General features: G+C 30.2%; 1 protein-coding gene and 1 long non-coding RNA gene across 2 annotated transcripts; one reads left to right on the top strand and one right to left on the bottom strand.

Moving 5' to 3' along the window:
- Positions 1–3581: 3581 nt before the first annotated feature.
- On the top strand, positions 3582–5338 carry LOC107918796 (CBL-interacting serine/threonine-protein kinase 6). Its single transcript, XM_016848383.2, has one exon. It carries the CDS (start codon positions 3840–3842, stop codon positions 5142–5144), a length of 1305 nt encoding a protein of 434 aa, XP_016703872.2. The 5' UTR covers positions 3582–3839; the 3' UTR covers positions 5145–5338.
- Positions 5339–6886: 1548 nt separating this feature from the next.
- LOC107920802 (uncharacterized) lies at positions 6887–15002 on the bottom strand. The gene is made up of 3 exons (XR_001690792.2): positions 14707–15002; positions 13625–14599; positions 6887–7318 (listed from the first exon to the last, which is right to left on the bottom strand). It is a non-coding gene; the product is annotated as an uncharacterized lncRNA (long non-coding RNA).
- Between the last annotated feature and the right edge of the window lie 210 nt (positions 15003–15212).

The following is a 15212-nucleotide window of genomic DNA, read 5'->3' as shown; positions in this document are numbered from 1 at the left end:
TTCTCATTTTCCTTATTGCCTACTTTTCATTTGTTGGTTGATTAATATGTATGAGATTAACAAGTTTTCTTAATTATCAGGAAAAAAAAATCTTTTAAAAATTGTATTTATTAGGATTAAGGACCAGCTATGTTGATATAGTATTTGATGATGATTCATAAAAGAATGTGGAGAGTTGTTGAAAGCATGTAAAATTTTGGGATGAAAATGTAATTATATTATATATTAATTTAAAATTTTATAAAGTTTAAAGAGTTAAAATTAAAAAATTTCATTTTAAAATACCTACCAACCCTCTTAGCAGCGCCCTTGGTACCATTCGTACCAACTAGAATGTCTTGTTTCAGTAATAAATTGAAACAATAAAGTTTAAGTTTTGTTTTCGTATAAATTTTGATTGCTACCAATCATACCAATGCACGTTGGCATATAAAATGGTGTTTTTTAGTCATTTAGGTAGCAAGGTTTAAATAGTTAATTAACTTAAAGAAGTCAATTCTGTATTGATACCACTCATGCTAATCAAAATGTTTCGTAATGATGGTAAACCGAAAAAAAGAAGAAGCTAAACTTCATTTGGTATAAATTTCTATCGATACTGGTCACCCCAGTGTGTACGTAGTAATAGATTTTGTTGATACCACCTGAAATGTATCAAGTGGTCTAGAAAATGTTTTTTGAGACTAAAAATATCAATTTTATCTAATATATGCCTTTACTAATTACTAATTAATGCCTTCGCAATCAATTATGTGTAGCATAAGTAAAGATTTATATGCTAATTTTTTTTAAGCCTTAAAACTAGCAATGTTTAGTAATCTGTGTTATAACCACCATCCTCAAACAGAATGTCTTGAATCTTCCTTGGAGGCATATCATAAGTACGTACCCCAAGTTCCTCTGATAACATGAACTTCGATCGCCCTTAAATCTGCTGCCCTCTTAGCCTCTCGATACACATGTTTGATTTTCACATCCCATGGTCGATTAAAAAGCTCCTTAATCGTCTGGACCAACGATAAACAAAAATGATTCGCAGCATTATCTGTCAACATGTGCACTACTCTTATATTTCTAGACTAGATTCCAAACCCCATTTGATTCATTCCACTCACCTTTTGTCAAACGTCTATAGGCATTACTCTTAAACGTAGTAATTGTTAAATTTAGTGCTGAAGTATATTCATTTTTTTATTTGTAATTTTTTGAATAAATTGACTTAATAATATTTATTAATTATATTAATACTCTTTTTATATTGCTCTCAAAGTTTTTACACGTAAAGTAAAATGAAAACAAATATTAACTAATTGGTCGTCTAATGTTTAACTAATGCTAAGCTATATTACGTGGTTGGATCGTAATATAAAAGACAATTTATATTAATAGATGAAACTAAACATATCTTTAGTATAATCGGAAATAAACAAACTGATTGAAAGGCTAATATATCGTCATTGAGTATATCGAATACGACCCAAATAGAATAAATTCTAAATCTTTTATAAATTTATCTTCATACTGTGACGTACCTTAATTTTGAGTAGATGATGAATTATATATGTTTGACTCGTATATGAAATTAATGATATAAGATTTTTCTATCATTTATAAGGCAGACAAGGAGAATAAAGGCCCTGATGCTCTTTCTCGAAGGCCCCAATCTGCTGATTTCTTGGCATTGGCTACCCCATTTCAGCTTGGATTTACCAGGGACATCAAGCAAGCTCTTGCTGCCAGTTCTTCATATTTTCCGGATTTTTCTGTAGTAGGTTAGAACTTTTACTACAGAATCAATTCGTCATACTTGCAACCTTTTGTAAATACCATAAACTTACCCTTAATACATGTATTATACGAACTTTGGCATAGTAGGTGTCGTAGTTAGGTTAAAATTGATTTTTTACTATTTAACCCAACTTAACCCTAATATATTTGTGTTGACATCCATTGAGGGTGACTTTTTTAGAAAATTTTTACCATGCATCGATATCAAGTTCAATATAATGTATTTATTAAGATTTAACCATCATTAATAAAAAAATAATTTTATATCAATTACAGGTTATATATAACTTTCACACTCATAAGTATCGAGATAACTTAATCTTTACATAATTATTATTTAAATTGTATTGAGACAATAAAAACTGTGCAGTGCAAATTTTACGATATTGAGCTTAATATCTATACTCTTAAAAAATCAATAATATTAAAATTAAAAAAAAAAAAACAAAACAACAAGATAACGTATATCTTTTTGAAAGGCATAAAAGAATTTGAAAGTTGATCTGATACCATAGAAACTTTCTTGCTTGCATTAATCTTTTATCATTTACTTTTATTATTTCTAAACTGAGTAAAAATTCATCAAAAAAATTTAAAAGAAATTTGAATTTTGAAATAATTGAATTGAGTTATTCGATTTTTTGAGTCAACTCGAATAGTAATTCGAGTTTCGATTTTGAGTTGTGTTAAACTCTTCAATTTGAATAATTCGAATAACTCATATAATAAATTGATGTAAATACTTCTTTAGTCCCGGTTTAATTTTGAAATTGAACAAATTAGTCTCTTACAATAAAAATTTAAAAATTTCAGAAAAAGTCAAAATATTTTTTAAAAATAAATATTTATTAAAAATTATAAAATAAAAATTCTAAAAAAGTTGTAAAGAATATATAAAAAAGTTAAACAAATTCTAAAACAATAATGTTAGGAGCTAAAATAAAGTAAATTATTTTTCTTTTATTTTACTTTGAAAAAGTTTTCAAATATATATAATTTTAAATTTATATACTCTAAATAGAATTAGTTATATAATAAAAAAAATTTAATTTAATATTTTAATATTTTAATTTAACTCTAACAATTTAACTCTATTTAATTTAAATTTTCTTTTATTCAACTTAATTTATTTTTTAAATCAAATTAAAATAATATAATAAAACTGATAGACTAACTTAAAATTTTTTTACTTAATTACATCGTATCCTTACGCTACTTAAGCTTGGAAGTAATGATCACCTACAGCCCAAAACAGAATGTGTTAGTGAGTTACTCTCTGGCTCCAATCTTCCCCTTACACGTGTTCTCGGAAAACTCATTAAATAATAATTATTTATTAAGAGTTAAAATAGGAATTCAATAGTTAGAAGGAGGATCTAATTTTAAATTTCATTCTTACTTTACTGCTTAGATAGAAAGATATCATTTTGAATTCTATTTTTTTTTAAGAAAATAATGCTTTTTTATTTTAATTTATCATAATTTAATTTTCATAGAATTAATTAAATAATACTGATAAGTTTGTTATTAAATTATTATCAAAAAATTAATAGTTAAACAATTTATATAAAAAAATAACAAAAACTAATAATTCTATTATTTGCATTTACATTTAACAAATTAACAAAAATCAATTAATTGTGTTAACATGTTTATCGGCAATAGGATTGATTAGTAACAAATTGAAGTAGAATGAGTAACTTTTTAGTTGTTGTAAAGTAGAGGGACTAAATATAGAATTAGACCTAGCAATAACTTCTATAAATAGGGCAGTGAAACGGCCCAGTAGCGAGCATATAAAGTAATGCAATCTTTTGAAATTTGGAGAGAGAGATCGAAGGTAGGGAATGCAGAGAGATGATAAGGGCATCGTTGGAAAGGGCTGAACTGTGCCGCCACGGTAAGCGGTCCGTCCGCCGCAGGGATTGCCACCGTAAACACGTTGAAGACGGGTGAATATTTTCATTCATTCATTCCTATCCCTATTCCTACTCTCTCAAAGACACTTTTTCTTTTTTTTTGTGGTGTATTGTATCTCTTGATTGACAAAAATGGCGGATAAAGCTAAAAATAATAAAAACCCGGGTTTGCTTCACGGAAAATACGAGCTTGGTCGGATGTTGGGTCATGGTACTTTCGCCAAAGTTTACCATGCACGGAATCTTCAGACAGGGAAGAACGTTGCCATGAAAGTCGTCGGCAAAGAAAAAGTGATAAACGCTGGTATGACGGAGCAGATCAAGCGTGAGATTTCCGTCATGAAAATGGTGAAACATCCGAATATAGTCGAATTGAATGAAGTTATGGCAACTAAAACCAAGATTTACTTCGCCATGGAACTTGTCCGTGGCGGAGAACTTTTCTCTAAAGTCGCTAAAGGCCGGCTCGATGAAGACTCGGCGAGACTTTACTTTCAACAATTGGTTTCCGCCATCGATTTCTGCCATAGCCGCGGCGTTTACCACCGTGATTTGAAGCCTGAGAATTTGCTGTTAGACGAAGATGGAAACCTGAAAGTTGCTGATTTCGGACTCAGTGCTTTCTCGGAACATTTGAAACAAGATGGGTTATTGCATACAAGTTGTGGAACACCAGCTTATGTTGCCCCTGAAGTTATTGGGAAGAAAGGATATGATGGAGCCAAGGTTGATATTTGGTCTTGTGGTGTTATCCTTTATGTTCTTCTTGCTGGGTTCTTGCCATTTCAAGATGATAACTTGATTGCCATGTATAGAAAGATTTACAGAGGAGATTTCAAATGTCCGCCATGGTTTTCTTCTGAAGCTCGCAGATTAATCACTAAGCTTTTAGACCCTAACCCGAAGACTCGAATCACCATCTCGAAGATCATGGACTCGTCCTGGTTCAAGAAATCTACACCCAAGGTGGTTAAACTCAAAACCAAGGAAGACCCAGAATTTGAACATTTCAATGGCGACAAATCATCAAAGCCTGAGACATTGAACGCCTTTCATATCATTTCATTATCCGATGGCTTTGATTTATCGCCGTTGTTCGAAGAGAAAAAGAGAGAAGAGAAACAAGAGCTGAGATTCGCTACAACCAGGCCGGCGAGCAGTGTGATATCGAGACTGGAAGAGGTGGCCAAGTCGTTGAAGTTCAGTGTGAAGAAGAACGAGTCGAGAGTGAGGTTGCAGGGTCAGGAATGTGGGAGGAAAGGGAAATTAGCAGTGGCCGCCGATATATTCACGGTGACGCCCTCGTTCCTGGTGGTGGAAGTTAAAAAGGACAACGGCGATACCCTAGAATACAACCAGTTTTGCAGTAAAGAGCTCCGACCGGCGCTTAAAGACATCGTGTGGACGTCACCCGCCGAGAACTCGACACTTGCTTGATTAGTGTACAAACAAAAAACAAGTACCGAGGTCTAAAATATATATTTATCTTGATTTAGACCATTGATTAATGATATTGTTGTTGTTACATTTTGGACCCAAAATGGAAACAGAGGATACTTATAGTTCTGTTTATGCTGATGTAATGTTTTTCACGTTTATGTTGTCATCAACAGTTTCTCTGCATTTTCTTATTGATGTTTTTAATCATTGATTTAATATCATATTATGGTCTATTTAAGCACTAATTAATTTGCCGACGTCCGCCCGCAAAGCAAGTTCATGGAAGCTTTTGAAATATGGTAATCATCATTGGTAGGAAACAAGAAAAATGAAAAGATAAAAAGTAAAGGTTTTTAACAATTACCTGTTCACTAGAATTAATCATGTGGAGTTGACTTAAAGATTGAGTCAATGTAAATTTTTAATTCGTTTTTTCAATTTATATTTTTACTTAATTTTTCTCATTTTTCAAACGTAATTATTTAAGCATTTAATATTTATATCTTATGTAAATAAATTTAAAATTACAGTATAATACTTATGATAATTTATATAAAATATAATAAAATAACATATTAAAAAAAATTAAAACATGATAGGGTATAAATAGTAACAATAAAATGAAATAAATATATGATTTGTATGAGCTCTCTGCATACTGTTGATCTATAAATAATAGTATATGCTAATTGTTTTGGTGCACAATTTAAAAATATTTTTTTCTAAGTTGAGTCATTATAATAAAATTATTTAAATTATATAAAATCATATAAGTGTGATGCAACAATATGAACATAATTTTTTTCTAAAATTAATTGAGATAATAAACTCTAAAAAAATATTAAATCAAATTATATATGACACAAATATAATATTAAAAAATAATTAAAATGCAACCAAAAAATAAAAATAATATAAATGAAAGGATTTCATCTCACCCTAGCTATCCAGCCTTCAGGTTTGGATTCTCAAAAGCCAAAGTGAAATAATGTATCTTCTTTTTATATATGGTAATACATATCCTTTGACTTTAATATCCATTTTGCTATATGAAAGTATTTATATTTGATTTTTGTTATAAGAATTGATATTATTAATTTTTTTTCACATGACTCAATGCATATTTCACATACTTCTGATATAGTTTGTCACCTTGAAAATTAAAAATATAAATTTTTTAAAAAAAATTATGTAATTGTTATTTTTTATATAATTTTATATAATAAAAAAAATGTCTTGGTGAATTTTTTCATGATTTTCATTTTCTTTTGTAAGCATTATATTTCTATTTCTTATAAAGCATTATAAGAAAATTTATTTTTAAAATATTGTAATTTTTATTTAATTTTTTATTTATAAAAACTTATAATTTATAATTTTATATAATAAGTTTTTGAGAGTTTCTATACCGTCTTTTTAATAATTATTTTTTTTGACAATAACATTACTCAATTGGTCACCTACCAAACATTCATTCAATCACACATAAAAATTAACAGCATTTCATCTAAGTAGATGGAAATCAAATATAAGTAATTGATTAAAAAAAATTACATATTGCTCGATATTTGAAGCTTCAAATATTGCTCTTTGAAAGAATTTAAATAAAAATATTACACAAGCAAAAATTTAAACCCACTTGAATATATAATATATATTTTTCACTTGCATCACATAAAATTTAAACCTCTTTTTGACTTTCTCTATGTTTGTTTTGAGTGATTGATGAAGGCTAATCATTTCAAAATTTAAATTCATCTTTTTCAATAATATTAATTTAAAATTCAAACAAAAAATTCCTTCCAAATTATTACACCTGACACTGTTTATTTTCTAAAATTGTGAAACACCGAGGGTTGGATCAATCACTCATGTTGTGGCTGTAGCAGTGATGTTAAAAAGGTTTCAGCACCTTTGATGTCCTGGTTAGCGACGAGTATGTAAAACAGCAAGCATGTGCTTTAACAGCCACGTTAATACCCTTGAATGTTAATCCAAAAATCGAAATCTTTTCTTTGGAATGTACATACTGATAGAAATGGTCGGTCCTTAATTGAGCTTTCCAATGAAAAAATGAAATGTCCTTTGTTCCAGCTTCAAAATAACTACATGGAAACAGGCATTACAATGTCCACTAGAATACTTGCACAGTAGAGAGAAGTAATTTAAACCTGAAAACCACAAAGATAAGTAATTTTCTGTCATGCATACATGGATGGCGGTTACCTGACTTTGATACATATTAGAAGTATGAGAGTAAAAATCCTTCACGCATATGAAAACAAATTAAAAATTTGAGTATACTTGTATCCAACTCATTCCAACCCTAGGTGAAATGCTCTAGGCATAGTACTGAATTTATGGAGCACCACGTCCACAATTGCCCTATCTTTTAATATCACTGAAAATTTGTCCTGTAAACTTCAGCAATAATAAAATTCTCAAAAACCGCTCCACTACAAATGCCCTTTAGCAAAACCATAACCAAGATATGATTCCAAATACTATTTCCATCTTTCTGGCCTCTTTTACTTGCTTTTTTGCAATCAAAGAGAACAATAGAACTTGTAGCACTCTGTATTGAACATTAGGAGAACAGTCTTGTGCTTCTAATCCTATGGAAGTTAAAGTGTTAAAATAAACCTGAATTCTGCATATTTTGATTATAAGGTATGTTCAAGATGTTTTTAGCAAATAAAAGGTTTTCACCAATCATAATGAGATCAGAAAGCATCTTTACCAAGGCTGTATATAATTCAAGCTGTTTTACCAGTAAACTCGTACTTGTCTAGTATCACAGTCATTGTCTTGTTTTGAAAAGCTTGAAAGCACCACATTTCCCCAGAAACATAAGAACCTTATGTACGATATTGCAAAATAGCATTGGCCATCATATAAATTCTACTTCTGAATCAAAAGAGTTAAGTTCGACTTTTTATGACACTTAAAAACTGTAGTTAATGACAATAAGCTGTACCTCTTCATGAGATACTACTTTGAGAAAGAAAACTGCCACAGGTGACTTGAACATGCGAGTTGTATCAAAATAAGCAAAGGTGATTGTACAAACATACACATGATACTCCCTTTCAAGTTTTCACTGTTTAAAAACTTATTTATGCCGTGTCTTCCATTTCTTTCTTCGGCCTCTAGATCATTAGATACATTTTTCTCAAGGGCACAAGGCACACTCTAGCTGCAAGACTTAAGGTATAAGGAGCAAAAAATGCACCTGCCTGAGTCGAATATGGCACAACACGTTGCATGCGTATGTGCATTGTATGAAATTTAAGGTTATAAGAATTATGATAATAAATCTACAGAGAGATCCAGTAACCAGTATCTACAAAACATGCGAAATTTTGGTTTCTTTTATTAGCCTATATGCACAATTTTCTTATGATCCCATGTCTGTATTGAATACTCAAATAAGTAAAACTAATGGAAAAGATAAAAATAAAAGAAATTAAGCAGAATTTCAACCAAGAGGACCCTTTTTTACCTATAGCCTTGCAGAAAAGTGCATTTAAATACGCTAATCATACACTTCATAACATGTGCGTTTCTTGAAGGGATTCAAAGCAAATTTGTTGTTTGGCCCTAAGGTGCAATGCCTAACAGTGCCTTGGCATAATCTTGACAACATTGAGTACATGGATTTTCCATTTGTCCTTACCCCCTTGTTTACCATAATATAAAAATTAATAGGTATGGAAGCATGAAAGCAAAGAACAGCCAACATTTTTATACATGTAAGATATATGAATAAAGGAAAATTCATCTTAATGCCAATCACTCTGACAGATTAAAAACATCTAAAGGAAAAAATTCTCTTAAAAGAATCTGGATTCACTAAAATTTCATTTGAGAGTTGAGCTTGTAGATCTCCTCTCAAGTAATATATGATTTTCTACCATATTCCATTCTTAACCCTTCTTCAAAGCCTAGCCATTTTGAATCCCACTTTTCTCTTCTAGACGTCTACAACAGATTTTTATAGATTTCCTAAGCTCTTCCATATAAGTCATGTTTCAATTATTTGAATCTAGTGTAACTTGTTGAGAGGAGAGACTGGACATTACAATTAGTAAATGATTTGAAGCCGACAAAAATATAAATTATTGGCAAATATGCAGGGACAACTGGGATTCTTTTCATTCCAATGCACAAGGAGAGACCACAGAAATAACATTTATGGTTTGAATCCAACATAAACACTACAGCAAAACCTGGTTTTAGCCTATATATACAGATATCACAGTGTTTACAAATGCCGCTGAAAGTTTAGCAGCTTAAAAGAAAAATGCTACCGATAAGAGTTCTATAAATATACCACTGAGAACTACTTACTATGACAACTTTTCATGTATTTTTCTCTATCCCAATTGAACAACTTTTTGTGTAGATTTTTGTTGTAAAAAGAGTACAGCTTAGAATTAATTACTTTTGACAATTTTTTATTTTGCTTTCTCCTACAAATCAAGAAAATAACAGTAAGGTATAAAACACAAAATTAATTTATTAAATAAAAGTTATAAATAGTTATGAAGAACTCATATTACAATCTATTGTGTCTCTTCGTTTAAAAAAGATCCTTCTTGGTATGAGTAACTTGAAAAAGCTCAAGCCTTTGAATTTTTTTCACCTTTCTCAATTTCTTACAAAATAATATAAATTAATATAAGCATATTTATCAATACAATCTTACAAGGAAAATATATACTTTTCATTGGCAATTCTAGCAAAGCTTTTCAAACCTACTTTTCATTGGCAATTCTAGCAAAGCTTTTCAAACCACTTCTGTGAATATACATTTGTTTTCTTCTACTAGAAATCTCATATCGTTCTTGTAAATTCTTTAAAACCATTTATATGTTATATAAAATTATTTTATTAGTAATCCAAAATTAATTTAACTTAATTGATTTCTTTACCTCTACTTTCTTTAAATACCAACAATAAATTAAAAAAATGTACTACCACTAAACCACACCACGTGGTAAATTAGGTCTTGTGACCAAATGATTGATATTCTGATCAAAATACTTCAAGACATGCTTATAAGCTTTCCAATTTTTCCCCAAATGACTTCATTACAAATGAATGTGGAATTTCTGGAAAAAAAAATCTTTGTTGCAGTTAAAATATAATCATTTGGTTATGAACTTTCCAAAATTTTCCCCAATAACTTCATAACATATGAATTAGGAAAAAGAACCCTTAAGATTTCTAGTAAAAACAACAAAAATATATTCACTCAAATAGCTCAAAAAGCAACAAAAATATATTCACACAAAAAGTTCAAAAAGCTTTGCAAGAACTGTCAATGAAGAAATATGTTATAATTATAACTCAAGTATGTCTTTTTCGACATCTATTGCTCTGGATGAGAGATTACACACTATGTGAGAAACTAAACACAAAGTGTTCACTAAAGGTGTGTTTGGTTAGGTGGAAAAGTGGAGAGATAGGAGGAAGTGGGAAAACTTGAAAGAAAAAAAATTTTGAGTGTGCTTGGTAGGGAAGAAAAGTGAGAGGAAAGAAAATAAAAGGGTGATAATTTTCCAGCCTAATGTATTAAAACCAATACTTCTAAACTGGAATGTTGAGATCAAAGAAAATGGGAGAGAAGTGTATTCTGGTTCAAATTAAGCATTCTTCAAAATTTTTATTTTCTTTCCTTTTATTTTTCAACTCTACCAAATAATGGGAGGAAAGAAAATTACTTTCCATTTTTCCATCTTCCCAATTTTCATTTTACTCTACCAAGCAAAGCCTAAAGTTACTAGATTAAAAAGGAATGGATAAGTTCAAGGTATTATATTAAGTACTACTCCCTCTAGCTACTTTGAAAGTAGTTTTCAGCAGTATATTTCTTCACAACAGTCTTATACTCAAGAAGATGTTCAATTGAGAGAAGATATGAAAAATATACAAGCAAAGGCAGCCAAAATTCAAGCACAAAGAGAAGGCAGAAGAAGATATCAATAACTTCAACCACAAGCTTCAGTCGTAACTTCAAATTTTCATGATCATAGGTACTTTCAACTAAGAGTTGACAAAGCAAAGGCAGCCAAAATTCAAGCACAAAGAGAAGGCAGAAGAAGATATCAATAACTTCAACCACAAGCTTCAGTCGTAACTTCAAATTTTCATGATCATAGGTACTTTCAACTAAGAGTTGACAAAATCTCCTTTTTATAAATAGAATTTGTAATAAAATTTAAACTTTATAGGTAAAAAGACCTCCCCGCTCACCTCAATTTTGATACTGAGCAATTGATTCCTCTAAAAAAAAGGAGCAATTTAGTCCTTGCCAATTTCAAATTGATCAACTAAGGATAATTAATCATAACACTTACATTTTCATCAATTTATCCTAGTTTTGATTGGTATAATAACAATCTTAGCCTTCAATGTTTACAAATTTTGTCATTTTTGTTCTAATTCTAAAATAATTTCAACAAATTTAGCTCTCATTGGATATCAACAATTCTAGAATCAAGATCAAATTGATAGAATGTATAAATCTGGAAGGCTAAATTTGTTGAATTTTTAGAATTAGGAAAAAAAGTGAAAGAATGCGTAAACATTGAAAGCTATTAATACCAATCAAAAGTAGAATAAATTAACAAAAGAATGTGTAAACACCATGATTACTAGTACTTGGCTGCTCACTTTCGAAATTAAGAGGGAGTAAATTGCTTAGATTTTTTGAAGTGAATCAATATGCTCAATACCAAAATTGAGATGGACCAGAGAAGTCTTTTTACCAAATTTTATATATTTTAATTGTGTTCTAATATTATTTCAAGTATTACTAATTGTAAATGAAATGCTAGAAACACTAAATTCTAAGAAACCCTACAAAAATAATTTAAAATGAACAAAAGTGTTGAAATGTTTCCTGCGAATTAACTATGTCTTTTGAATTGAAAAACCACTACAAAACGAGATTTAGAGACATTTCTCAAGAAGATTCACCATTAACATCGAAAACTTAGTTGCATTTAATTAATAGAAATGTCACTACTAAATCCATTAGCTTACCAGTGTTTTCAAACAAAAACGCAGCTAAAAATGGCCAAAGGAAAAAAAGGAAGTGTGCCATTTCAACATGCAAACACCAAAAAGATGTTTTTCGAAACACCGACATAGTTATAATAAAATCCACCATTTAGCAACATCTACAACTGAAATGTTGCTATATTTAACAATGCTCTTAGTGGCATTGTTTCTTGCAGAGTTTTTCATTAAGCCGGAAACTTCTAGTGATGTTTATAAATACCATGAAATATATAAAAGAAAGTTGCTAAAAGCAGATTTTGTTGTAGTGAGTGCAGTCATGGTTCCAAATTATTAGATACCACCAATATAACATATTTTAAAGATAAAAATGATACGAAATATATATACGTAAATTCAGCATAAAATTTAATTAGCAATCTTGTTTTCATTTCTCTAGCATTCTCGCTTATCAGTAGTATAAGCTTGCAACGAAATTAACCCTAGATTAATTTAAACAATAGATGCTTATGAAAAAAAAATACTAATAACTCACACCTTTACTAGGCAATTTTATCAACTTCTCTCCCTATTTCTAACTTTAAAAAACTTATGAATCAAGTGACAATTTCAAATAAGAACATATATGCATGAGCACAAGGTCATTCATTTTTCAAGTTCCAGTAAAAATTCACATCCTAGCATGATAATCAAAATGTTCCCTTCATTTGGTTATCTAGAATTAGTTACTTTTATAACTAAACTAAGAAATTTCTTGGTAAAAGATAGCAAAAAAAAAATGCAGAAAAAATGTAGTGGACAATTTATCAAACAAAGTGCCTTTCAAATCAAATTCAATATGAACACAAAGTCAGCTATTAACGCCAAAATTCCTGACTCAATTTCTCCTAGCAGGCTATATCAAAGACAACATCAAAAGATGACAAAATACATGTCCACCATTTTCTCATAAATACAAATTCACATCATTAATTTACGATTAACTTATTTGTATGACTGATACAATTGTACATTAAGTTGACTATCACTAAATAGTGAAATCAAAAGTTTATTAATGGGCATCCTCAAAACAGCTATAAGTATCTCCTTTTTTATGAATGTCAATCACAAAACACATTTTAAGTGAACTTGTGCTACTGTATCATATGCATATTAGTCCCACTAAATTTTATGCTAAATCAATCCATGGTCCTAACCTGTGTTCATTCATCTTCTTCTATTAAAAACAAATGTTAAACCATTAGTATCTTCAGTTTAATCAGTATATTCAAGTATAGGATCGAAATCTCCTTTTTTTCCAACATAGAGAAATGCATTCTTGTCTAGATTAAAGATCAATCTCTCAACTAATCACATAAAATCTAGAAAAAATAATTAAAGAGTTTCAGCAAAAAATAAAAATAAAAAAAAATCAACCAAAACAAGCTTAAAGGAAAATTGAAAAAGGTTACCTGGGTGATTAACTCAGGTAAAACAGATAAAGTTCGTTGCCTCTCATTGCCAAGTAAAGTACTGTGTAGAACAACTGCAAACTACTTAACACCAAGATTAACATCAAAAGACAAGCATTTGCAAGCTTCAGTGCTTAGACAACAAAGGAACCCAAAATCATAGCCGAAAACACCAAAAAAGTTACCACCTTTACCGTTTCCTGGGTCAAAACTCAGGAAAAAGAAAACCCAGATTAAGGTTAAGATTGTGAAGACAAGGGTGTTTAAAATAGCTTGCATGGTTTCCCAGAAAACAAGAAGATGAAAAAGGAAGGGAGATGAAAGAGGAAGCGGGTTTTCAAAGAACAAGATGAAGATAAAAATTTACAAGATAGCGATACGGTTTTCCGTTAAAATGAGAACAGTAAGCAGGCGTACCTTCAAAGAAGCCGCTTCGTCCTCTTTCAAAGAGAGGACCATCAAAAGTCACGCTTTTTTTCTCTTTCAAAGCTCTCCATCAAAACATCATTATGTTATTTTAATAATAGAAAATGATATTCCCAAAAAGAGTAGCGGAAATATAATCAATTAACACCGCAAAAATGGAAAACAATATATAATTGACAAAATCATAACCAAAAATAACAATAAACATGATCACACACTTACTGTGCTTTTTATCTCTTCGTCAATAAAGAGAAAAGAACAAGAAGTCTACATATAAAATCCCATATGGGATTGTTTTCAACTCAATGATCTGTAGGAGAAGAAGGTGTAGAAAGTTTCCAGCAAATGTAGAAAGGAGAGGAAAAACAAGTGAAAAGAGTGAATTGTTAAGCTGACAGAAGAGAAGTGAGCACACGGCGGGCAAAGGTATGGCCTTTCATACAATCTGCCTGCGTGTGCTCACTCTCTTCTGTCAGACCTCTCCTTCCTCTCTAAATTACTCACTTTTTTTCCCCGATCTTTACCATTATTAGCTTTAAAACAAACTGCCTGCAAAACAAAGGAAAAAAGAACCCATTTGTAAACAAAACCGGAAATTATAGAAACCCTTTAATTGGGAAAACTTAATAAAACCAGCCCCCCAACATCACCACCACCTGCTATACTGCTGCTGCTTTAAATGAGATGATAGAGATCACACCTTCCTTTGAGAGACTCAACAAACAGATCTGAGAGATCATGCTTCAAATACGACAGTCTGAATGAGAGAGAGTAGGTCAAAAGCTTTAGGGTTTTCTCTGCAATTATTCACCCAAACCCAAAGACCCCAAAAAGCATTCGCATTGTATTTCCTTCGATAACCATCCCATCCAACTCCCCCGTCTCCCCCTGATTAATAAATGCAAACTTCTTTAGAAAAAAACAAATCAAGCCACTTTTTAAATATGAATTCATTTTTTAAAAAAACTTATAAGTTTATATTTTATGCTTTATTTGGGCGAATTATTTTTTATAAATTATAAATTAGAACGAAATTCAAGTCACATTAAATAATAAATATTTTAATTATCAAGTCAACATATAAATTATAAATTAACTTTTTTTTAAACATAATGTGTTCATGTCTTGAAATTAAATCCCTTCAATATATGTGGCTTTTTTA

The sequence above is a fragment of the Gossypium hirsutum genome, chromosome A07 (genome assembly GCF_007990345.1).
Source record: "Gossypium hirsutum isolate 1008001.06 chromosome A07, Gossypium_hirsutum_v2.1, whole genome shotgun sequence".
Lineage (NCBI taxonomy): Eukaryota > Viridiplantae > Streptophyta > Magnoliopsida > Malvales > Malvaceae > Gossypium > Gossypium hirsutum.
The sequence above is the reverse complement of the archived record's forward strand: the minus strand, read 5'-3'. Positions and strand labels throughout refer to the sequence as shown.